Source organism: Micromesistius poutassou (assembly GCF_964030765.1).
Source record: "Micromesistius poutassou genome assembly, chromosome: 20".
Lineage (NCBI taxonomy): Eukaryota > Metazoa > Chordata > Actinopteri > Gadiformes > Gadidae > Micromesistius > Micromesistius poutassou.
The window spans coordinates 566,637-592,431 of NC_140290.1; the positions used below are offsets into that span (position 1 = coordinate 566,637).

Below are 25,795 nucleotides of genomic sequence, written 5' to 3' on the forward strand. Positions count from 1 at the left end.
CAGTTATCAGACATGGTGAAAAAGTAAATTTCAAATAAAAAAATAATATAAAGTTTATTCTTTAAACACTAGTATCCGGATGTTTTCTTCAACACATCTGAAGAAACCGGCCCCATCGCTGTTGGCAATAATTCTCGCCGACTCGGTTTCCTGCGGTTCCACCGTTCCTTGGACATGTCAGTAGTCCACACTAGATCTTCCCCTCGTGGACACACACATCCAGTGTTCCTGGAGGCCTCCTTAGCGCCAGATGATGTGCGTGTGGTCCATGGTTCCCCGTGGCCCTCCGTCGGGTCATTGTGGGCATGGCTGCTTGTCTGTTCCCGCCTGTGTCATGAGGTCCGTCACGTTCCTCTCCAGCCCGTCGATGCGTGTGCCCATCTGGTCGAGTGCCCAAGTTCAGGAAAATGTGTTAACAGGGGTGGATAACAAAACCAAAACAGTGAGAATTGTTAGTATAGTGAACTTTTGCTTTACTACGTTGAGGACTCATGCCTTGAATTAATGTCATTGCTCAGAACCTCCCTGGGTTGTACTTAGCATTTTATAAATACAACCCTTGAAACTTTATCAATGGGGCAAAGCCATTATCAGTGGAACGCCATCAGTACAGTACTACATCTGGAAGAGGTGGTGGTGGAATGGTTTCACTGGTATATGCACTACAGGGGCAAGAGACCTTTGCCCTTTATCAGGCTAAAAATAATAATTTGAGTTTTAAAGAGCTGAGCAAATCTAAATGTTATAAAAATAAAAATAAAATATGCTGCCTATTATCATAATTCATGGTTGACCAAATTAATAATCTGCTATCATTTGAAGGGGTAACAATAACAATATAAGCCTGGTCCTACCAGAATCTCGTACTTCATTTCATTTGCACAGAGAGTCTGGCCTTTCTCCATTGACAAACGTTAACTCACTTGAAGGCGGGTGTCTGTTGGAGTTTGAAACTATTAGATCTGCCCAGTGCCACTCTGGATCTGCCATAACCAATCACTGACGTTTGACTACAACTCAAACTAGCGCACGACCTTAATGTCAATGTTCTCAGCCACTCCCTCTGTTTGCTGATTGGACGGCCAAAAAATTGGCTGCAGAAAACCCAAGATGTCTATGAGAAAACCTGCGAAAATACGAGAAGCATCTCGCTGCGGCCTGCGGGAAGGCGGGGCGTGACGTCACGGGCGAGTGCATTCTGGGATTGCGTAGCCCATATAAAACCAACAGAAGAAGAAAAATAGGTCTTTCTTGAAAATACTTGAACTAAATACGTCCTCTTGAACGTCCTCTTGAACTAGCAGCTAACCCCTAACCCTAACCCTAACCCTAAACCTAAACCTAACCCTAACCCTAACCCCAAACCTGACTTAGATTAGCTAGGCCTTAACATAAAATATTTCACTACTGCACAACGAATGATTTGAGGAGTTCCCAGAATGCACTCGCCCGTGATGTGGGCAGGGCGTGATGTCACGCCCCGCCTTCTCGCAGGTCGCAGCGAGACGTACTTGGAGAATACCGCAAACCCAGACGTAGTACTGAAGGGAAATGAAAATTGAGCGGAAGTACGGAGGCGGGCGGAGCCAGGCTATAACAATATGTCCCTAGTATATGAAAAATGTATACAATTGGTATTAGGCTAAAGCTAGGCCGACTAGTAAATTATAAACATATATCCCACCAGGGCTGCTGAATATTATTAAAACGTCCACTGTGTTGTAGCTGTAAGTGACCATTCGCTATCCATCCTGTACGGAGGGGGGTCACTCATGGGGTGACGAATACCGTAGTACAGCTCAAACACACCATGACAGTTATAATGCACTGCATTTCAAAAGGATATTTTTGGACTCGAGTTGTTCAGAGATCGCTTGGAATTTCCCCTGCAGACGGTCCATAGTTTGCTCCATCTGGCAAAATGAAAAACACAACATGTGTCATGGGACACATGTTTGGTTATTGTACTCAGGCTATTAAAATTTAAAAAAATTGTACTGAGGCTATTTTTTACCTCTTAAATCTACCTCATACCGCAAAAATGATGTTCATTACATTTATTTTTTATATTAAATTATAATAATATTCTGTCTAAAGGTATATGTATAATTGTATATAAGACCATAACTAATTTGCCTGTCTGTATTGCCACTTGTATTGTCTATTTGTCCCCCAATTTATAGTAGGCCTATGCAGCCTTGTGTTATATATTGTATATTATATTGTATATATTATATTGTGTATATGTCTACCTGTCTGAGAGAGTGTACACCTACCAAATTCCATTCGAGTCAAATTCCATGTATGTGAACATACTTGGCCATTAAAGCCGAATTCCATGTATGTGAACATACTTGGCCATTAAAGCCGATTCTGATTCTATGCAGTGTGTGCATGCAAACAAAATTAGAGTTTCGGTCATATCCCCCAGTGTCTCTGGTTCTGTGTTGACATTGGTTATTGTACTCAGGCTATGCAGTGTGCATGCAAACATACTTACTGTTTGGGTCATATCCCTGAGTGTCTCTGGTTCTGTGTTAGACATTGTTGACATCGGTGATCATGGAGCCTATTAGCACTGAGAATTTTGCAAAGTTTTCTGGTAGCCGCATACGAGCAAAGGGGTAGAGCTTCCGAATGGGTCCACGGCGGGACCGTTGAACGGTGGAGACTCAACCGCAAAACAAAATCCTTCCCCCTAGACGTCGATTGAAGATAAGCTCTTTAAAATGTAAGGGGATACATTATGCCCTACAAAACCTACAAAGAGTTGGGTCCTTGAGGCGTAACCTTTCCGATAACTTTACAGTCTGACTCAAAGCCTGCCCACTGCGGTTAACCCTTTGTGGATTCGCTACTGAAATTTCTACCGTCTATTTTATAGGGTTAGGTCGACATCATCATCATCATTTCCTTTTACATAATCAATGGATTATAATATTTTATAATCCTACTTCACAGTGAAACGGGAGTCGCAGTAATGTGCTGTGGTTATGCAACCTTTGAAAATAAACTAAGAATTGGTTGTAGCCTACCCTAGTCAACCCTTGTATGTATTTTCTTCTCGAAAAAATGTCTTATTTTCTCAATACTTATTTCTACATCATATAGCAACAACAATCTGCATTCTGTTCTTCATCCATATGTATTTCTCTTAAACACCAAGCCATATTAGTAACCAGTGTTGCCAGATTGGGAGGGAAATCTGTCCCAATCTGGCAACACTGTTGGTAACGGCCACTAACGCTGACGCGTTTGCCTTTAGGACCCCGCGGCCTCCGTCACGTGATTACGTAAGGGGCGTGCCCTGTGTCACGTGCCCGGAAAGAAGCAGCGCTGCTGGGTTCGGTTTGGGTTGTTTCCCTATTTACCAATTTCCTCTGAAAGGAAAGTCACCTAAAGTCCCAATTATTCCCCTATTTCCACACCATGCTATGTGAATTTTTGCAGTTCAATTGTATTGGTCTTATATATATATTAGGGCTGTGGCTGTATTTTGTTTCTAACATATAATCGGACTGGTTAGCTTAATCGGAACAGTTTTATCAGAAATATTGACGCTTTTAATTGTGCCTGCACAGAGTAGACTCGAACAATTTTCATATGTTGCTGCCGACGGGATACACGTTGTGAATGCATTCCTCTATTCATCGATTAGGTTATTGTTGTCATCTGGGGCTGGCCCGGGTCGTCATTTCCGATTCACAAGTGCTCCTGACTCGTGATGGCGTGGCATTCAGCTTGAAGAAGGAGGTTACACTTTAATGAATGTGTCTTGGATGCTTCTGGACAATGCTTTTAGTAGGTATATGTCAGCCTCATTCCGTGACAGTACTATCCCTCACTTTGGCCGCCATTGTACATTGAGTGCATTCATTTAGATAGAAAAAGAAACGCAGCAAGTGAAGAGCAGACTCCTGCAGGAACAAGTGGTACTGCACTGACCAAAGACTTGGCAACTTTGGTTCTCTGCGCATCGGTGTGGACACAGCCTGCTTACAACTGGATGCCTACTGAACTATGGAAGATGAAGTGTTTGAGAAGCTTCTGCAGGTCTTTAACCAACTTGTGCTATGGATCGCTGCCGGTGCGATGATTTTCGGCGGGGTGGTGCCTTACATCCCTCAGTACAGAGACATACGGCGGACGCAAAATGCAGAGGGCTTCTCCACGTATGTGTGTCTTGTCCTTCTTGTGGCAAATATTCTGCGCATACTCTTCAGGTAAGCAAAACATGGACAGAAACTCCAGATGACTCGTACAAATACATATTAGGAAAAGCATGTATTGACATTCTGTTATATGGCCTGCTATATGTGAATACTTGAGCGAATCTCATTGTCAGTAATCAATGTCAGTTGACTAAACTAAATGACGAACCCTATAAACTAGGTTCTTGCAACTGGGACTGTCCAGTAAGTCATACACCTTAAATACATTGTAATGCACTAGGCTGAATAAGTCCGACTTTTTGTGAACACAAAGGTTGTACCATTGTAGGTAGGCTTGATCAACATATAGGAAATGGCATAATCTCCTTAAGCCAAGTGAGTAAAGTAAACCCATTCACTAGATCCAACCCCAAATCTATAAGTGTGACTATACCATGGTTCCAGACAATGTGTGGTAGAAGACAAACTGGAAGAACTGGAATTGTTAATGACAGGTACCGCCACGTTCAAACAGTGTGCATGGTTCCACTATTGACATCCCCTTTAGGAAAGATGGATAATAACCCAGTGAAAAAACCCACATGCTGCACCTTTTTCCCCCAGTGTGCTTCTTTTGACGTCATTTGTTTGTTAGATTTGGGCGCTACTTCGAGACGCCGCTGCTGTGGCAGAGCATCATCATGATCGTCACCATGCTGACCATGCTCAACCTCTGCACCAGCGTGCGCATGGCCACCGAGCTCACCACTAAGCGGCGCTCGTTCACAGGTCAGTCGCACGCACGCACGCGCGCGCGCGCACACACACACACACACACACACACACACACACACACACACACACACACACACACACACACACACACACACACACACACACACACACACACCAACTCATGCACCTGTAACAACAGTGTCATTGATTAATATTGATAATTATTGATGAATCACAGATATAAATTAACACAGAGTGCATAGACGGATCCTTTTGCCACCCAATCAGAGGGAACAGAGGAGTTAAAGGGGCAGGGGATGGATTTGGTGTTATATCATATTCATGTTAGTGTCATATTAATTTTGTTCACACACACACTGTGGAGAATCAGTGAGCAGAGCATCTCATGTTGTTGCTGTATCCATTGAATGGCTACACTCTACCCCACGGTGAGGAATTGGGTAGGTGAGTGGTGGTGTTTATATTACATATAAGAATCGACTTTGTGCACAGGGTCTCCTGATGGTCCATATTGTCCACTATATAAGTGAATGTGATTCTACGTAATTTTGTTGAACTTTCTTGATCAGGGTGGGACTTTTTGGTTTCAAAATACATCCGAGGGGGGGGATTTTGCATGACTTGAAAGGCAACGCACATATCCGTTGGTATGAGTTTCACTTTCTTTTCTCCACAGTACATTTTTCTTGTTAATGTCAATTTGACCTCTTTTTGCAAAGACAGACTTACTTGTCTCTCTCCTTCCGTTTGGTATGAAGAGTGAAAGAATGGGCTCATATCCGGCTGTTTACCCAAGCGTTAATAAATAATAATTAGGTAGGGCCTTTATTTGTCAACGGGGTGGTGGTGCTATCGTATTGCACTTGCAGCTCTTGTTTGCTTTTGTTGGCTATGTATAGTAGAGGCAACATCCAGCAGTAGGTCATTACAATTGACTTCTTGGGTGGGTAAGACAAGTCTAACGCTCCACTCGGTTATCAAGGGCTTTACTGAGATGTTATTGCATATGTACTTTAATAGGAAACTATGGTTTCAGTGACTTCCTTTAGTCACGTTTTTGTATTGCAATGAATAGAACTAACTAAGTCTTATTCAGGGAATGTTCTTTATGTTTTTTACAGAGCATCACTTTTCAATTGAATCAAACCAATGCTCATCTGTTTAATTTCTACATGTACACATTAAACATTAACTTTGAATTAATTCTTTATATTACATGATTTTATTTGTATCTTTTGTTCATGGTCATGCCTTGAAAAAAACGTCAGAGCTGACCCATGGGTAAATTGTTTTGAATTTACCACAATTTACACCATCATGTGAAGACTGTTTTTCATTACGCATATTGCATCCTCCAGATTAATACAAGACTAATTGGACTCCAAAAACAGTCAACAAATTCAGACGACTTGCCAGTGTTATGATTGAAATCCAATAACCAGAAGAAACGTATTGATGTTTTTTAATATCCTCCATCCAGCTCCCCCTTCTAAGTATTCAATGTACAGGTATGTATACATAAGTAAATACAAAAACGTGTCTAGGGCATATGGTTCATTATGTGATTCTTGGTTTTCCTATCAAAGGTGCTCTAGGTATGATTTAAGAGCTGTCACTTTTGTGTAATTTGCTGGAAATCCCATAGCCATCTGTTGGCTTTCAGTGAGTGAAATGCCCTATGATAATAACTGTTTCCAGTGGACTGAGCTTGCCTCTGTTTGAGATTATGTAGACTAATCAAGGCATTTCTTCCCTGATTGGCTTTGGGAATTCATTATGTCTGCCAATCACCAGTGTGTGAATGCAACACTACTCGTTGGCAGAAAAACGGAGGGAAGGAGGGAGCAGTGAGGGAGGAGGTGTCACGTAGAAATACACATGATATGAGATTTCTTTTTAATATATATATCCCTAGGAACGGCTTCAGCAAACATTTAGTACATAGTTAAATTTCCCATTCAATCAAGTACATAATGGTCAATTCACCACTCCCTCGGCTGTGACCATAATTATTATTTATATATATTTTTGAAGACAGTGTTGTATGGGTTGTTGTTGTGTTTCACATAAATGGATGCAGAACAACAATGACCTTCTCGCTGTGCACTTGACACGCCTGGTTAAAGTGGTGGTCGGCTCCACATGTTTTTATCTCAAACTCTCAGAGGTCATGAGGTGGGTGGGTGGGTTGTGTGTGGGTTGCGTATGCCTTTTCTCTGTCTTTTTTATGATTTTCTCTGTGTTATTATAATTGACATATGTATTTCTGTGTGTATGTGTGTCTGTAGCAACAGACAGTAAGGACGAGGAGATCAAAGTCCCTAAGAGGCTCTTTCTGGGTAGGTACTTTCTGCCTTTTAAAAAAACGAAATCCCCTCAAACCATCATTGGTTGTAGTTCATCTGCCTCTACAGCAGAGGGGGAACTTCCAGGTTCAGAGGCGGAAAATCCTTCCTCTCTGTATTTTCAAGTTCAATCTCCTGGTGTTATCATTTGTTAATGAGCACAGTTAGTGAAATCAGCGACCTCAGTGCATGGGAGAAGCAACACAACAAATTACAAACCTGGAAAAGTTCACCTCGGCTTGAGACCACCACTTCACTCCCCCCCCCTCCGTCCATCAGTCCTCCATCTCTCCATCTCTGTGTTTGTCTGATGTGATAGTGCATGACCCCTGCCTGGCACCCCCTAATGAATCTCACCACAGAATCTTACCCCACCACATGTTGTTGTCTTTGGGACGACACACTGCATTAATCTCAATCCACAGCTGCATGTCTAACCACCTCCACCCCCAAGGATAAGCCACATCCAACCAAAAGGGTAGGGTTGCAACTATTCAGCCCACAGAATTCTGTCTGCATGTTATTTTGACTGATAATTTTTTCAATATAATTGTAGAACATGTTAGTCCTTCCTATGCTACTTCCTTAACTCTTGAAGTACGAAATGTCAATCTCTGTCAGTACTTTCACAAGATCTAATTGTTTCCCCTCTGAATGGTGCATGGTGATGCATGATTTGCTTGTTTATCCGCTTCAAAGACGAAACTGGCAAAATTGTAGGGTTATGTTTGAATGCCAGCATCCCCTTATAATCCTACCAAAACAAATAATTGTCTGTCTACTGAGTGGTAGATGGACAGCTCGGCAAAGCTAGTCTCGAACAGGAACATGCCCTTTATGTAGCGCAGCCCAGTGCAACTGGTAAAAGAAGGGCGATATTCTTTATAAGGCCCCCAGGTGGTGTCAGATCCCAACATTTGTCAAGCATTTGGCGCTACAGTAATGTCTTATTTAATGATGCTTCTAAATCTGTCCCATATTTGGTTTTTCACTTTGTAATAATTAATCACAAAAGCAGATTTCAATAAGAACACAGTTTGGGCTTTGAAGTACTGTATGTTCTGCTGAAGCCCTACTTCCTGCATGACATCCAACAGTGGATGTGGGAAGATCTCGGGGAGAGTGGTGTCATTTGTTTGACCAACTCTTCCTCTCTGACCTCTCGGAATAAGCTGGTTGAGTAAGCAGTGTGTAGGAAGGGCCAGAATGTGTCCTTTTGATTATGGCTTTGCTAGTATCTGGGCCTGGATATTGATTTATATTCTAATTCTATTTCTATTCACTTTTCAGAAGCGTGTTAATGGCACTCGTGTGTGTGTGTGTGTGTGTGTGTGTGTGTGTGTGTGTGTGTGTGTGTGTGTGTGTGTGTGTGTGTGTGTGTGTGTGTGTGTGTGTGTGTGTGTGTGTGTGTGTGTGTGTGTGTGTGCTCGATTGCGTCACCGTGGTGCACCACCTCTGCTGTGTCATTATTGCCCCAGGGGCTCGAGTCAGAGTTGATTACAGGCTGCCCGCTTTGTACCCAGGAAAAAATACCCATAACTGGGGTCTACATTCAGTGGCTTTCTTTCTCTCTTGTGTTTCCAGATAGGACCCTGGGCCCAGGCTTTGCCATCAAATGGTCAGCAGAGGGTCTTACAGGATTATTATTTTCCAGTGTCTATTGATTAAACATAAAGCCCCCAAACATAAATTGTCTGGGTGACCCTAAATGTATGAACGGTAGTGTATATTTGGGCCTTTTTATCCTCAAAAGACCAAAATAATCCAGGGCCTGTGTGCACGCAGGCGTCTTCCGAATGAGACGTTTTACCAAGGTCCTGACTCCCTGTGATCACCCAAGATCCCACGACATGTCACAAGAGCAGGGGGGCTATCCAAACTCCCAACCTGGCTCTGGTACCAACAGGGCACCCTAATCATCGCCCCAGTCTCTAATTGGATAGTTCTGCCATTCTGCCTCTCTCCCCTGTGGTAGCCAGTGTGTGGTGAGTGTTCTGGTGCGTCACGCGACAAACTAGTCGTGGATGAGGTGTCATTACTTGCCTCCCCGTACACTGCCTCCTCCTGGGACAAAATGTAGGTGTGATTGTGTGTGTATATATATATATATATATATATATATATATATAAACGAAAAGCTGCAAGCTGCTTTCATAGTCCTTTGAAATGGTGCCCTTTCCTTTGGAGTGATCACCCTTCCCTTCCAAGCATGAAACTGGATGGGCGTATCAGTCTTTGGCCTGAAATGCCTTTCCAGCTTTATTGAGAAAGGTGTACATCAAAAAGGGTTCCCGGTCAACCTTAGCATTACAAACATGAATAGCTTACCTGTTTGCAGAAACACACAGAAACACACTCTCCATGGCTGCTACCTCTGCCGTTGTTATTGTAGTTCGTCCTTTGTTTGACTGAATAATTGTGGCCACTGTCGTTTTAATAAGTTTGTGTCAGCACAATACTGTTGCGTTGCCTCTCCTTAGATGCAACTTGTACAAACTAAAACACACCTCAATGAGACTTTTCAGTGGGAAGAGGTTCAGGTTGTGAAAGGCTTTTCCCTGCAGTTCTACCACTATACATGGAACTACATTCAATCTTGTAAGGCCCCATCTGTTATTCAGGTATATCACCTGTTGTCATTTTGCACACACGATGACTTCAATGGCTTCCATTCCCATTGGTGTCTGCTTAGTGATCTTATATACCTCAAAGCAACCCACAGCAGCATCAACCCGTTTCCTGTGACTGCCTCGCAGTGTTCTGCTCGGTGGCTCCCCATAGATCACCTCACTCTCGCTCTCTCACTATCTGTTTCACCTCTTGAGACACTATCACCCTCTCACCTATGGGTGACTGCCGACTGGGCCTTAAAGTGTACACAGTCTCGATGTTGTTTCCCAAGACAAAACATGAAACCTTTACACAATGTCTTTTACTTTTCGAATTGCCTTCACTTCCTACTACAAGAGTTTTGTGATGGTGTTGCCAAGTCAAGATTCAAACAAAGTTAACTTTTGGGGTCCGATAACATTTGACATAAAAAAAAAGTTTGAGGTAGTCCCCCCATTTGAATGGTATAATCACTTTTTTTTTACATTACCCAGTTTGGCTCTGAAGTCGCTACAGATGTGAAATGCATTCTGAGTGGGATTTAACCTTGTCTTTAAAGCCAGTCAGCCATGCAAGTCGTTTTGCTGCCGGCGTTGTTGCGACCTGTACTGGTCATTTCTGCTGAAGCCTCTAGTGTCTCTGTGTCTGCATGCTTCCTGCTTCCTGATTCAAAACGACTCATCAGAAATAGCTTCAGAAAGGGCATCACACACTCCACCCCAAGCTCTGCACAGGAAGTCCAAGCCTGCTTCAGCGGCTCATTTGGCCGCTCGCTGTAGAGACGGACCACCCAGGAGGAGGAGAGTGTCCTGGGGTGAAGGCTCTGCAGCCTGGAAAAGGAGAGGCACAGTGGGCAATTGCCTCTTTCTTTTCTTTTGCTAGTCCCACGAATAATGAGCCTATCAGGCCCGTTCCCTCGAACAAGCACTCAGGCTGCTGTGTGTTCTGTATCACAAAGGGAAACAGGGGAAGGGAGAAATGCCACCTGAGGAAGGCAGAAAAAAGTACTTTTTTTCTCTGCTCTTTTCCTTTGTCTCTTCAGGTGGCCAGGAAATGAATCACTAGACTGTATGCTGGTCTTGTAATGATCTTAGCCCAAGAGTGGACTGGCTTTACCGTATATGGCTGTGTAAGCTGTGCAGAGCAATGCAAAGGCAATCCATTGATGCAAGGAAACAGTTAAGTTGTCAATTGGTCGAGAAAAAATAAGGCACTGATGTCTATATATACGTTTTTGACGCGTGCTTGAGATGGCACCTCTCTATCTGCCTCATTGGATTATAGTTTACAAATCGTGTGTGTGTGTGTGTGTGGTGGATGGGTTGTGGGCATGCTAGCTCGGCCGTGCCAGACTGTACCACTAACCCCCCACCCACCCACCGTGTTCCATGGCTCTCATCCCTCCTTATCAGCCGTGTCCAGCTGCCATCCTCTGGGCCCAGCTCCACGCCGCCCTCTCCTGCTAGGGGGGGAGAAAATAGGCCAGAAGAGGGGGATGTGGGGGTGGCTGGAACCACCCCCACATCAGGCCTCTTCTCTACCCTCAATGGGTCCTGGAAATGTATTTAAAGCACGGTTTTGTTGGCAACTTGGAGTGGCTCAGATCCATCGTGTCTTCATGTCCTCTCAACGCACAATGTCCAGTTCCAAGGCCACGTCTTTTTCTGTAAGTCTGTTTCGTGTGCAAGGTTCTCCATTGTGTTTCTGCCACGTGAGTCACGTGCCTCGTAGAAGGAAGGCTGGCGCTGGACGCTCATTGCTCCTTGAATTTGGTTCAATTCATTGACGTGCTTTTATTGGATGTGTTGACTTTGCCGATCACAAAGGCAGTACCGTGTGTGCGCCGGTGGAGCTTGGGGTCACACTCCACCTGGGGCTCCAGAATAAACACGATCACAACCCATCCAATTCACTAGAGACAATTGGCCTTTCTCCCTTTTTAAGATGAACAAATAATTTTACTGACGCACAGCAAGGCAAATTCTACAGCACCGAAATATTCCCGCAAAATGTCCCTTTGCACTTTGAAGGTCGTTTTTCAATGAAGACTTTGACGTTAAAGCTAATGCTAAAGCTATCCAAGTTTGGCGAGTCATCGCAATAATCTCTTGTCTCCCCGTGATGGATCTCCACAGAGGTGCTACACCTGGAGATGGTTCTTGATAAGGTGCAGCTCATGTAGACCTAGTACGACCAACAGACTCTATCCCCATGGAGACTAGGAAAATAATTTGAGCCACATACTTTTCAAGCTATTATTCGATTTCTCTTGATTTATTGCTTGCAATGACCTTAAATCCACAGCAAGTCGTACCTACAGTATGATGTAATGCAGAAAAAAATATATAGTCGATTTGATCTGTTTCATTGTGCCCATGTCCCCAAAAGCCACAGTCCATGTAATGAAGTTATTAAAACAGCACATTCGAGGACTGCTGCAAATGGCTTTCCACCTTTTAGCGAATGATTGTTGGATTTAACGCTACAAAAATTCAATAATTCTACATGCACAACACACTCATGTCCATACTTGGAAGTGTTGCCTTGTGGAGATGCATGCAAATGCCTTTGAATGGATTTATAATTATTTTGATGGTTTGGTCGACAGCATCACCCTTTTGCAGTGGCATTCTGCAGCCTTGGGTTTGGGGACCTTTGTCCATTCTGCGCACTGTTCAACAAAGCCAGTATTTCTTCTCCACTTTTCTAATTCATGTGCTTTGGAGGCGCACGTCTTATCTTTTTTTCCCCTCCTTTGTCATGTTTTGCTCTTGTTAAAAATTAACATTTTGACTTTGGAGAGATGAATTGTTTGGTTACCTGGTTGATTTTGATTGTCATGTGGGTGCTTGAGCTGCTGTTGGAAAGTAAAATCACATTCAGACATTTAAATGTGATCCTGTTTTGACCTTTTCAACCAAATCAGTTTTAAAGGTGTTAGTATGTGTTCATATCTCAATCATTTCACAACTCTTCCTTCCTAAAAACACCCTTAAAACACATGAAATAACAAATCCTATTCTATGCATTTTAAAACTCTTAACATGTGGGTGAATATAGGACAGCCTTTGTTTCAACGCAATTTACGCAAAAAACGTGCATATATTGCAAGTTTTATACAACTGGAAACATTCCGAGGATGATCTCCAGTACAAAGCGTCCATGTCACAACACAGCCACCATCTCTCTGACCCCGTGTTCCTCCCCCCGCCCTCCCCCACCGTCAGACTTTGAGTGGGGCTACTTCTGGTCATGGAGCCGCTTCGTGGACTACCTCCAATGTGTGCTGGGCTTCACACTGCTGGCGGCCTACGTCACCTACCTGCTGCTGGACTCCCCCGTCTACGTGGAGAGCCTGGGCTTCCTGGCCGTCTTCACCGAGGCCATGTTGGGAATGCCACAGCTCTACTGCAACCACCAGAACAAGTCCACCGAGGGCATGAGGTGAGTGTGTGTGTGTACTCGGATGCCGCCCCATTTTTTGTGTGTGTGTTCAAAATGAACATTTTGATGTTTTTAGACGCCAAATGGTTTCCACAATCGGCTGATCTTGATTGTGTGTGTGTGTGTGTGTGTGTGTGTGTGTGTGTGTGTGTGTGTGTGTGTGTGTGTGTGTGTGTGTGTGTGTGTGTGTGTGTGTGTGTGTGTGTGTGTGTGTGTGTGCATTGCGGTATTAGTAAACAGAGAGATTACCAGCACATAAACAGGACTAGTCTGTGTGTGAAACAAAACAAAACAGAACGTTGTACAAAACATGTGCAGGATGAAACAAGGAGTTGTGACGGCACATTTATCATAACTGTGGACATGTAGGGCTAGAAAAAAAACAATACACAAATCTACATGCATTTATTCAATGTCACTTTTTGAGTTCTACACCAGGAACAGGAGATGATCCCGGACAGATGATGTTAGTTACACTGAATTATCCGCTGGTCCCAGCACAGCTCCTGAAAGTTAATTACTCCTGCGGTACTTCAAGCATGTAATATTAAGAGGCAAAAGTAAAAGGCCTCTGTGTCTGAGCTCGGCAGCGTCAGAAAAGTCCGGCCCCGCTGTCAGCTAACATCCACCTGTGTTCTGCTGTCTGTGATAAGAGGCCCCCCGCGCTCCATCATACCAGGGCCGGGGACGTCGGCCGTCGGGTGGTGGGTGTGGGTTGTGGGGTCGGCTGCTGCAGTCATTATTAAAACAAATTAAAAGCGACAGCCCGCGGCATCATTAATACTGACATGTGGGTAATTAACCCCGCTGTCTAGCATGGCGGTTAGCGCTCTGGCGCTACCTTGGCGCTAACGAGACTCACTTCTGGCACTTAGCTTTGGCCCGTTTGAACGTATTATTTTGGCCCGTTACCATTGCTGATTTGTGACACAGTGAAGTCGAAGAGCGCTCCAATTAAAAGTGTAAAAATAAATAAACAGGACCAACATGGAGCTAGCTAGCGCGCCACTGTGCTCAAGTGCAATCGCTGGGCTGTGCTTGGGAGCCATGCAAGACAGTGGTGTGTGTGTGCATTTGCGGTGTGTCAGAGAGTGTCGTGACAGATATTTATTCTTTCAACACAGTGGGTGAGATGTTTCCCAGAGCAAGGGCTCAGCAGTGTGTCGTCCCACCACACCCCTCCCCCCCGCCTTCACCGATTGCTGACGGATACAACACACACACACACACACACACACACACACACACACACACACACACACACACACACACACACACACACACACACACACACACACACACACACACACACACACACACACACACACACACACACACATCCCCTGGTCGTCCACCATGGCCGATTGCTCTATCGATGGGAACTTTTAATCCCTTTAGTGCTCTCTCGCTCTCTCTCTTCCTCTCAGCCTGCCCTGTCTCAACTAGTGGCTGCCGAAGATGCTTTAGCTTTCCAAAACAAGACTGTGTGTGTGTGAGAGCGAGAGAACCAACTCTCTCTCCTTGTTTGTGGTTTCAATCCATTTCCATCTGTGTGCAACCTGTGGCCGTCTATGTAAAGGCAATCACTGTTGCTAGGTTACTTTACCTCAGCTCTTGGTTTGTGTGTGTTTGTGTGTGTGTGTGTGTGTGCGCGTGCTTATGCTTGAGTGTGTGTGTGTGTGTGTGTGTGTTTAATAAAACCTTAATGTGAGTATGCGCCGGGGGCATCTGCATGGTGAGCAGAGATGTAAGCAAACGAGACGGGTAACGAGGAACGCATCGTTGTGTTTAACAGGTGATGGAACACATTCCCTTTGAAGTGTGTGTGTGTGTGTGTGTGTGTGTGTGTGTGTGTGTGTGTGTGTGTGTGTGTGTGTGGTAGTGGCTCATGTCACAATGTTGGTGGAGTCAATTGATTGTGTAGGGGTAGGCTGTCCCGAGTCTTGTTTTTTCTGAGGCACACTGAAAACAAAGTGTTAGTAGAGATCTCCTAGAATGCTTAGCGACTCATCGGCGAGATTGTGGCCAATACTGCATTTTGGAAACAAAATAAAATGTTTTTGTGTTTCCAAAAAATAAATAATAATAACCATTATTTTATCTTAAAAGTTGTTTTATAGACTAATTCTTTATATCAAGCGTTTTTTAAAAATTGCTTGTATGCCGATCGCATTTCACATTTCCCTCCCTGGATGCCATATGACGGCCGAAGTCCAGTAGCTAAGTCCAGGCAACAGAGTGGCCATTGAGTGGAAGTTGTTCTATTCTCTCACGTCAATATATCAGTTGGTATTCACCTTTTTGTTATTGTTTCTACTAGTACACCTTTGGCGATGTATGTTCATGATGACAGATATAGTCCAGTGGTTAGGGTGTTCAACTCTCAACCCAAGGTTGCTGAGTTTGATTCCTAATGACTCGCTGTAGGCATTGTTGCGTGCCAGATGTTTGGTCCTTGAGCATGTTGTTGTGGATCAAAGCGTCGCATTAATATTGGATTTCTGGAACAGCCTTGTGTACGTTGTAATCCACACACGCCTCATTCAGCTGTCATAGACATGCACCTTTTTTTATTGTTGATATTGATTTCAAGTCCAATACTTAATGGACCTATCCATTGATCTAATCCATTACAATACTTATCAGCACTGGGCGATTTATTTGCATTCGTCATTCCAATAGGGCTGAAAATTCTACAAGACACAAGAAGGAAAATGTATACGTCGAAACAAGGTTTTTAGATGGGGCTTTCTTCATGCACATGTTCTTTCATGCGCATGTGTGTGATGTGTTTATGTGTGGATGTTGTGCGTTGGTGATGGGTGTGTGATGCATGTTTGTGTGTGTGTGTCTGTGATGCGTTTGTGTTTGATGCATTTGTGTGAGGCGTGTGTGTAGTCATGCAGATCGGTGGCTGTGTGTGTCATGTAAAAGCAATGCTTGAATCAGTTTGCTTTATTCATACAGCGTGGAGATGGGTCCTGGGGGAGCCAGGTGGCTGTCTGTAATGGGTGAGGTTGTGCTTGTGAACCCTGCCCGTGTGCTCTGCTGTCAGATGCTATACACGAGCACAGAGCTCCAGGCCCACACTCCAGCATAACCACTTGTACATGAAATTCACAACTTTTTGACCACACACACACACACACACACACACACACACACACACACACACACACACACACACACACACACACACACACACACACACACACACACACACACAATATCATGCATCGCACACCCATGAGCATCACCAACGCACAACATACAAACATAAACACATCACACACGCATAAACACACGTATAAACAGACAACACATGCACATAAACACACGTAAACTGTGTGTGTGTGTGTGTGTGTGTGTGTGTGTGTGTGTGTGTGTGTGTGTGTGTGTGTGTGTGTGTGTGTGTGTGTGTGTGTGTGTGTGTGTGTGTGTGTGTGTGTGTGAGAGAGACTGTTGGACTGTGCCCCTATAAGGCCTTTGGCCTTCACTTCCTCCCATAACGGTGGCGATGACTTATTCTGCCTTGGTGCTGCTACACACGCACACACCACCATACAGAGGGGGGCTTGCACTGGAGGACCTGCCTGTCACTGAGGCCCAGGGGCCCTCAACCTTTACGCCAGCTTGATGCTGTCGTTGCCGACTAAGGCTGCAATCTCATTCCACACAAATAAGTTCTGGTTTTGAAGCTGCGTCCAGAAGAGCCTTCTAGCACCTTTTCAGAAATGATCTCTGTCCATACTACAGGCCTAAAGACGCGTGGGGAAGGGTGCGGAACACATGGATTGGGAGTCATCGTTTGTTGTTCTTCTTGAAAGGTGATTTGATTGGGTAGTGACCAATCAGGGAAGGACATATGGAAACTGATTGGTTAGTTAACCGTTATCAAAAGTCTCAGTTTCGGCCCGTCCGGATTAAAACGCAACGACAGAGTTTTCAATCTAGAGCAGGGACAACATTGTTTTCGAAAGTCTTTAGTATCAGGGGTTTGGCAAACACTGTGGCCAAAGCGATATATAGCAGCATGTAAACAGTGTAACAATGAATGAAGAGGTGTTCTTCTAGTGTCTGTCTGACTGACACGGTACAGATGGACATCGTCCATCGCATTGTCTTTACATGCGGACAGCGTAAGAAGCATGCACATATTTGTATGGAGACACCGACATGGCCCATGGTGCATCAGCGGCGCCCGCACATCCCTCATCCCACGCCGTGTGATTCAGGGTGCCCTTCAGACGAGATGCGTGGGCGGTGTTAAATGAGACACCTTTCTTGATAATGCACTCGCCACAAAGCAAGTGCAATGATGTCTGTGTTGTGAACAAAAGGCTGCTTTCAGACGACAGCGATTCCTCAGACTGGCTGATTGTGTCGCTATAGAAATGATTTGTCAGTCCCAAATATTTTCTGATTTACACTTTTGATCATGGATTCGTTGTGGTGGTTTTATGTTGACGTGACATGCCTGCGTCGCCGATTTTATCGTACACATCTTGGGTCTGCAATGCAAATATTTCCTTTCCTTGATACTTTTCTGGTCAAGATGTAATGAATACTTTTGTGTTGCTCGTCAAATGAAAGCAAACAGTAGCGTTGTTTCGGTAGCTTCTGTTGGGTATTTGCCAGGTATTTATTCATGATATTTCATTACAGAAATGTGTGATCATGATGAATCTAGAATAATGAATCCTAAAAGCACTATATTGATCCATCCATAAAGATTCACAGCACTGCTTGTCAATAACACTGCTTGCCACCATCACACGTCAATAACTTAAATCCTATTACCAGCCTGCATGGCGTGGTCAACACTGGCCCGTTGAAGAAAAAATAAAAAATAAATCATAATCCTGCTCATCTCCTTTTATCGTGGGAACGGCCATTGTGAAGAAATATAGAAACTCATCATAATAGTGGATCTTTGGTTCACAATTGAGAAGAAGGCTGTCTGGAGACTGGGGAGGGGGGACCGGGAGGAGCTCTTTGTATCCTTGTGCTTGTGCCTTGTGCTGTAATATTCACAGCTCGTTTTTTCAGAAATAAATAATTTTGCCACAGCCAGAAGATGATTAGTGAAGCGCAGGCAGGGTGAGTCCCCTTTATTAGTTATTAATTAAGGCTCAAATACCATGAATGTTTCAAGCAAAGCATGGGGAGCTGAGGACAGGCTGATATGGAGACATAGTCTGGATTCTTGAAAGAATGCTGGCTTGTGGCATTTTTCCAGTGGTAGCTAATAATGTCAGTGCTCGCCTGTATTCCCAGGCAGGTCTAAACCAGGTCTTTCTCAATCTCTCTCTCTCTCCCTATCCTGCTGCTCATCCACTGGGCCCCTGGTCATCCACCACGCACCACTGGTGAACTCTCTCGTTCTCTCTCGGTCCCCACCCCCCCCCCCCCTCCCTCTCCATGTACTCATTGTGGAGTCTTGTGTCTGGAATGTTTCCAACCCACACACACTGGAGGAGCACACCAAGACAAGCAAAACCAAAATAAAACACATCGTGGAATTCTTTTTTTGTTAGAAAAATAACGAAAAATAAAGTTCAGCTCCTCACCAGTCCAGCCCTCCTATTAGGGACCACAAACAGTGAGAGAGAGGAGAGACACTGATGGAGAGGGAGAGACTGAGACCCTGATGGAGAGGGAGCAATTTGGCTCGTTGCCTTTCATCTGCTGACATACTGTCTCTCAAAGACAGACACAGACAACTCCTTGATGGCATCCGCTCAGAAAGAGTCTTATTTATTCTTCCGTGTTCTCCCCTTTCTCCATTGTTATTCCTGCAGAGGTAGGGTTAGGGAGGGGGGAGTCAGGCGTGCAGGGGAGGAGGTGGCATGCAGCGGGGGATATGAGTCTAGTCGAGGAGGAGCTGGGTCAAGGTGAGTGGTTAGGTTTGACAGCTGGGAAGAACAGTCAAATTTGTGCAGTGGCAGTTGGTGAAATGTTCTGTTGTTATTGGCTTCAGTTCGTTGCTTTTGAAGCTGAAGGTGAGAACACACCTCATACACCCGTACCTCTCTGACGCGTGAAGCACAAGGATACAAAGAGCTCCTCCCGGTCCCCCCCTCCCCAGTCTCCAGACAGCCTTCTTCTCAATTGTGAACCAAAGATCCACTATTATGATGAGTTTCTATATTTCTTCACAATGGCCGTTCCCACGATAAAAGGAGATGAGCAGGATTATGATTTATTTTTTATTTTGTCTTCAACGGGCCAGTGTTGACCACGCCATGCAGGCTGGTAATAGGATTGACCCCCAGTGCCTAGAGCTCGTTCTCACATCGGTGTGAAATACACAGGACAAGCCGGCCCTGACAAATGTCACTGTGGAATAATTCAATAATTCATTCCGTTCTTAAAACGTTTGAAAAGGAAAATTATGCGGCCATGCTCTCTCTCTCTCGTTCACACACACACACACACACACACACACACACACACACACACACACACACACACACACACACACACACACACACACACACACACACACTTACTCACACTCATGCACACACACACACACGCACGTCACGAAAAAAAACAATGAAATGCCCTCGTATATGAGCCCCCTGTGGGTGGCAGAAGTGTCTGGGCTATACTGGTGCTGTCAGTGTCATGCACAGCAGCAGCACACCTGTGTCCCCAGCAGCACAACACAAATAAAAAGCATATCGTTCTCTGACGGATGATAAAAAATTTGTGTGTGTGTGTGTGTGTGTGTGTGTGTGTGTGTGTGTGTGTGTGTGTGTGTGTGTGTGTGTGTGTGTGTGTGTGTGTGTGTGTGTGTGTGTGTGTGTGTGTGTGTGTGTGTGTGTGTGTGTGTGTGTGGTGGGGGGGGGGGGGGGGGTTTGCCTGGGGGGCCTGCCATTTCCTGCTGTTTCCTGTCTGCTCTCATTAGCTTCTTGCTTTGTGTCTGCTTATTAGTGGAATCCCCCATTTATCTGCAGGCAGAAAGTGCTTTAAAAAGACCACTCTCCTGACACGAACTGTGGTTTGTGCACTCTGATTCATGGTGTGTGTGTGTGCGCATCGGCATGTTTTTCTCCCGTCCGGCCCGCACCCCTAGGGCTAATACCGCAATATTCTCCCCCATATTGTCCCTTTAATCATGTCTCCTGATACGACCCGCTGACTAAGAGACTGTGGGCCCTATCTTGCACCCAGCGCAATTGACTTTCTACACCAACGCATGTATCGTTGCAAGTTTGCACCCGGCGTAAAGCAGATTTTCCCCTGCAACAACCAGGCGCCACTACACTTGCACCTGGAGAGGCGTGTCGGCGAAAAGCAGAGGCGTGTTCCGGCAAATGATACTTGGTGCTATTTTAGTGATCTAAAAATTGTACCAATGAAATTGCGCTACTGACCCGAAATATTCCTGGTCTAAATGCACTAGCGGATAGCGCAGTTGGTGTTGCTATTTTGACGTGCCATGGCAGATCGGAACTGCAACATACGCTTACACACACGTAGGCTATACACAGCACCAACATGCAAACAATTAGCCTGATTTAAATATTATGATGTCAAAGATTGTTCATATGTGTGAAACTGCATAGAAATAGCGTGTGGATTGTGGAAACATTTTTTTTTCCATAGGGCTGCATGAATGAACATGAATGAAGTATAGTAGGCTATGTCATGTGTTATTATAATAATAATAACAATAATAAATTCGAGCAAAGGATATTCCAGCCTTCCAAAACAAAATCTCGTTTTAGGGTAAATGGTTGGTTAAATTATTTGGGAAAGAACAGCTGATACAGCAGTAAGTTGTACTTTTAAATCAATGCATCTGCAAACACCGTACAGCAATACACATATTTTCTTGACACAGACATCGTGTACAAGCCCATAACTTTTAGGATTGATGAGTATTTGATCGTGAGAAAACATTGTTTTCTCGTCGTTGAGTGTTTAAAAGAATGAATGAATGCGGGTGATGCTTGGCGTGCATGTGTGTGTGCGTGCCCATCAGCGCGTCCGCATATCATATATGTGTTAAGTTATCTTTGCCACAATTTACATGACGAATCAGTGTTTCTGAAGTTGGAGAAGAAAACACTAGACTGCAAACACACTGTCAAAATATCAACTCGTCAAGTTAAATGCGCTGGCTCTTAAAGGGGATGGGATATGAAACTCTCATTGGTTTATTGCATGTTACGCCCAAAACACACCTACGGGTTTCAGACCAACCCATTTTAGATTTGCGTTGGGCGCAAAGCACATTTACCTCGCCGTTGTAATAGCAACATCGCCATAGAACCGCCCCACAAAGCTACTTCGCTGCGTTTGAGACCGTCTAACTAGGGCCCTGTGTCTCTCTCCCTTCCCCCCCCCAGCATCAAGATGGTGGCGATGTGGACGAGCGGCGACACCTTCAAGACGGGCTACTTCCTGCTGACGCAGGCACCGGTGCAGTTCTGGACGTGCGGGCTGCTGCAGGTGGCCGTGGACGTGGCCATCCTGGCCCAGGTGTACTACTACGGACGCTACCCCCAGAAGCCTGCCTCCCACGCCGTCTCCCACACCAGCAGTGCCAAGGCCCTCTGAAGAGGTCCAGGGGGGACGTGGGAGGGGGGGTGTGGGGTGGATAGGGGAGTGAAGGGGGGGGGCGGGAGTGGAGGCGGGGGCTAGGTGAAGGTCTGTGGGGTGGGGTGGGGTGGGGTCGGGGGGGGGGGGGGGTAATTGAGTAAACATGGACTCACCAGCGGCGTGGGTGAGTTGACGACGGGGAGACCCCCCCACCGATCACCCCGCCCAGCTCTTTGGCTACGTCGCTGGATGCCGGTGTGTACCGCCCCTAGTGACAACGGCTTGACTGCCCCGGACCACATACATACACACGCGCACATACAAATACACATATATGGACACACACATACGCACGGGAACACACACAAAGGCACACCCACACACCATGTCTAACATCTAACTCCATATAAACAAAACACAGGATTTATGACCACACTCATAAATAACATAAATACACACACTCACACACTCAAGTCATTTTCTACCTCCACGTAAGAAAAGATATCTATACACATTCATTAGTAAGACGTACACACACACACACACACACACCTCTCCCAGTGACCCTGGTGTCACCCCAGCACAACCAGAAGGATTCATCGCTGATGGGACTTTTATTTTGTAATAAATATACGTTGTGTATGTAGTGTGTGCCACACAGTATCCTTGTGTGTACACACTGACTTTTTACAGCTTTGCAACTGTTAAAATGCTTACACACACACACACACGCGCGTCCCGGGTCATGCGTTCCCGGGACGTCTGTGATGAACGCATGGCGGTAGAAGCCTCTGGCTCCTCCTACTCTGAACACGATGATTGTGCTGCATGGAAACCCTTCTGCCTTAATCCTAGTTCTGGTCCGGCTGCTACTGATCAGCCTTGAAAGATGTAATGTTAATAATCAGTAATGTTAATAATCACTCCATCACTCTGAGCCCAGATGAGAATGTTAAAAAAAGATACAATGATTAGTTGGGGTCTGAGGGAGGAGAGAAAGGGTGCGTCTGCCCGGTAGTTAGAGAACCCACTGCGTTGGGGGGAGATAGGATCCAGCTACACCAAAACCAAACAGAGTGGCTGGCAGCACCAGTGCTTTGTGGGAGTGATTGTGCTCTGGCTTTGTCTGCTCTGTTTTGTGAAATCTGTGGGGGTTCATCACAAGACCGGCAGCTCTGCTCGACATTTAAACTGGAGAGAGAAACGTCCAGTTGGGAGAAACAAGCCTGTACCATATGGCGTATTGGCCTTTATCAATAGGATAGGGAGCGATACTATATAATATATTTGATACATGTAGAGGAGAGGATATTGTCCTCCTATGCCGCTCAGAGACAGGCCATCTGAGGCGGCCGCAGTGCCTGAATCTAGAAGAAAAAGTCATAACACTTTCACTCATGCAGTCGCTCAAAGAGCCAACAGCCAATCGGTTTCGTCAAATGTTTTGGTTATTTTGTGTGAGAAAAGAGCAGTGGCCAAATGTTGCAGAGACATGCCAATTTGCCAAACTTTTAAAATGCATACCTGCCAGCCCCCCCCCCCCCCTCTCTGCTATTTAGTAACATGCTTCCCTTCCCCTCTCCAATAGGTCAACTAGCCATGTGAGCAGCCCCCTGTGATTAGGGGCTCTGCTGTTGTTGCTCTTGAATATAGAGCAGCAGTACCACCCCCTCCAACCCAAAATAATAAATCAACGGGGGGGGTGCAGTTATATTTCCGATTCCTCCCTCCCCCATTCCTAGCAGCACTTTTTTGTGTTGTGATTCTTTACCTCGTTACATTTTTTATTTTTGTCCATTTTTAAGAAGCCGCATTTCTCAAACCTTATTTTTTATTGCTGTTCATGAACTCTTTGAAGAAGCAGATGTTGAATCACCCAGATGTGTTTACCTGTCGTCATGTTGCTGAATTTAGCTCTTTTTTATTTTCTACTGAAAGATATTTTCTTATCGCTAGGCATCGAGTGTTTCCTCAACTGTGTTGCTCATGTGCCGTGTTGGTCGGACCCAAACCTTTTGAATACCAAACGTGTCAAAGTTATTGTTATTTTTAGTAGTACTTCTAGTTGTTCTTTCTATTGTTGTCATTATTATTATTTGATGTAATCTCTAACTGTGTTCCCCGTTTCATGGTTCTGTTTAACTGCCACTTCACTGGGGAAGGATACGGCGGTGCCCCTCTGGGCCGCACAGTAATGAGGCTGAGGCCGTGTTGACTCTGGCAGACCAATAAACAACCTGGGGGACACTAAACGGCTGCTGAACGTAAATCATTATTTGTTTTGTGTGCATGATGACGGAGAGCCCTCTTTGTCTGTCCACTGTATTTGTACAATATCTGTGTGTGTGTGTGTGTGTGTGTGTGTGTGTGTGTGTGTGTGTGTGTGTGTGTGTGTGTGTGTGTGTGTGTGTGTGTGTGTGTGTGTGTGTGTGTGTGTGTGTGTGTGTGTGTGTGTGTGTGTCTGGGTGACCTCAACTTGTCAAGATGCACCAGCCCTGGAACAAGCCTTCTTTGGGCTTGGAGTCCATGCTGTGCCGTTACTAGTTGTGTGGGCCGTGCTTTCTGAACAACATGCAGCCCTGCGCCTTGCATGGCATGGGGAGGAAATCACACACGCCACCGTCTGGGAACGGTTTTAGCAGTGAGACACAGTTACATATAATGACATAATAGACACTTTAGAGTTCCTTGCCAGAGTAATCACTTTTGTTCTGGGTGTTAAAGATGAGAGTAGATTGAAGTTGACGTGTGTGTTATTTGATGGAGATCTACATGTTTAAACATGAGAAAGCTTTTGTAGTTATGTTCATTATGTTGGACAGCTTTTTAAAATGCAAGCATGTGCATAGGAGTTGTGGTCCTTTAAGTCTATGAAACTTATTCAAAGTGGTCTCATTAAATATGAACTAATCTCATTTCAGGAGGCAAAATACATCTCTGCCATGTTGGCTGTTACCTCTGTTGCATAACCCCCATTGCTGTCAATGAGTATTTGGGGATGTTTCCCAGTTCCAACACAGGCATATGTCGGAGAACCACCTCAGGCATATGCCCAGTAGGTGCAATTTGGAGCTTAGAGTTAACACAACACATTAAATCCTTTACATTATCATGACCTAAGTCTCAATGTTTTTATCATGTTTTTTTCTTGCATACATAATGCAATGAACGCAGGGCTGCTAACAGCTTTAAAGTGGTGATTTCAAGCTTTTTTATTTTTACTTTTCCCTTGCTTTAGACTGTTATATGACGTTTGTATACATGTTCTACTTTGCTAAAGTAGAAAAAAAAAGTGCGAGCAAGGGAGAGTATTTGTGCTGAGACTGCCCCCCAATAAGTGCATGAAACAGCTTGTTTGCACTGAAACTTTACTTTCATAACAGTGAGACTGTGCAGTGGGCGGTGCTGAAGTGCAGAAGTTGCACCTTCTGCATACCCGCAACGTTTACAACCTTGTTGAAAGACACTGAAATTAATTTCACAGAAAGGTACTGTGAGAATAAGGGGTATTTTTACATACATACCTGGTTACATACAGGTATGTAACCCTATTCTAGAAGTACCCACAAATGAAATTAATAACCCTAAAAAAGCATGATATGGGATCTTTAATATTCCAGGAGGCCATGGAGGCAGACCCTCTCCACAAAGGTGCCCTCACAGGACAGACACAGGTGTTGCTCATTACACTAATGATGGTCTGCTCCTTTGACGTACCAGGGCACAGGTAGTAGACTTATCTTCCCTAGGTTAAACCTGTGTTTGTCCTTTCGATGACACTTCTGTGAAAACGCTAGTACATCTAAATTGTGTCACCACCAAATTATCAGTGTGCCCTCACCCACCCACATATCTGCACAGCTGTAATCCTGCAAACACACACACCAGGGGAAACAGTCGGTCTTACAACCCCTTGCATCATGAAATAACGATGAA

General features: G+C 44.8%; 2 protein-coding genes across 3 annotated transcripts; one reads left to right on the forward strand and one right to left on the reverse strand.

The window, feature by feature from the left end:
• Positions 1-268: 268 nt before the first annotated feature.
• Positions 269-2,790, reverse strand: hsbp1l1 (heat shock factor binding protein 1 like 1). Its single transcript, XM_084484992.1, has 3 exons — positions 2,501-2,790; positions 1,847-1,913; positions 269-389 (listed from the first exon to the last, which is right to left on the reverse strand). Exons 1-3 carry the CDS (start codon positions 2,552-2,554, stop codon positions 295-297), a joined length of 216 nt encoding a protein of 71 aa, XP_084341118.1. The 5' UTR covers positions 2,555-2,790; the 3' UTR covers positions 269-294.
• A 564-nt stretch (positions 2,791-3,354) lies between these two features.
• On the forward strand, positions 3,355-24,105 carry slc66a2 (solute carrier family 66 member 2). 2 transcript variants are annotated; one of them, XM_084484523.1, is made up of 5 exons: positions 3,355-4,223; positions 4,807-4,940; positions 7,196-7,246; positions 13,090-13,306; positions 21,667-24,105. In XM_084484523.1, the coding sequence occupies exons 1-5, from the start codon at positions 4,021-4,023 to the stop codon at positions 21,875-21,877; spliced, it is 816 nt and encodes a 271-aa protein (XP_084340649.1). In that variant the 5' UTR covers positions 3,355-4,020; the 3' UTR covers positions 21,878-24,105. The 2 variants fall into 2 exon arrangements, with proteins under 2 accessions (XP_084340649.1, XP_084340650.1); XM_084484524.1 differs by lacking the exon at positions 7,196-7,246.
• Positions 24,106-25,795: the final 1,690 nt, after the last annotated feature.

Excerpts from the sequence above, each read along its gene's own strand:
- slc66a2 (XM_084484523.1), top strand. The coding sequence starts at position 4,021 with ATGGAAGATGAAGTGTTTGAGAAGCTTCTGCAGGTCTTTAACCAACTT. Across the intron at positions 4,224-4,806 it reads ATTCTGCGCATACTCTTCAG|ATTTGGGCGCTACTTCGAGA; the intron begins GTAAGCAAAACA and ends TTTGTTTGTTAG. Across the intron at positions 13,307-21,666 it reads AAGTCCACCGAGGGCATGAG|CATCAAGATGGTGGCGATGT; the intron begins GTGAGTGTGTGT and ends TCCCCCCCCCAG.
- hsbp1l1 (XM_084484992.1), bottom strand. The coding sequence starts at position 2,554 with ATGTCAACAATGTCTAACACAGAACCAGAGACACTCAGGGATATGACC. Across the intron at positions 1,914-2,500 it reads TCAGGGATATGACCCAAACA|ATGGAGCAAACTATGGACCG; the intron begins GTAAGTATGTTT and ends TCATTTTGCCAG. Across the intron at positions 390-1,846 it reads TGAACAACTCGAGTCCAAAA|TCGACCAGATGGGCACACGC; the intron begins ATATCCTTTTGA and ends GAACTTGGGCAC.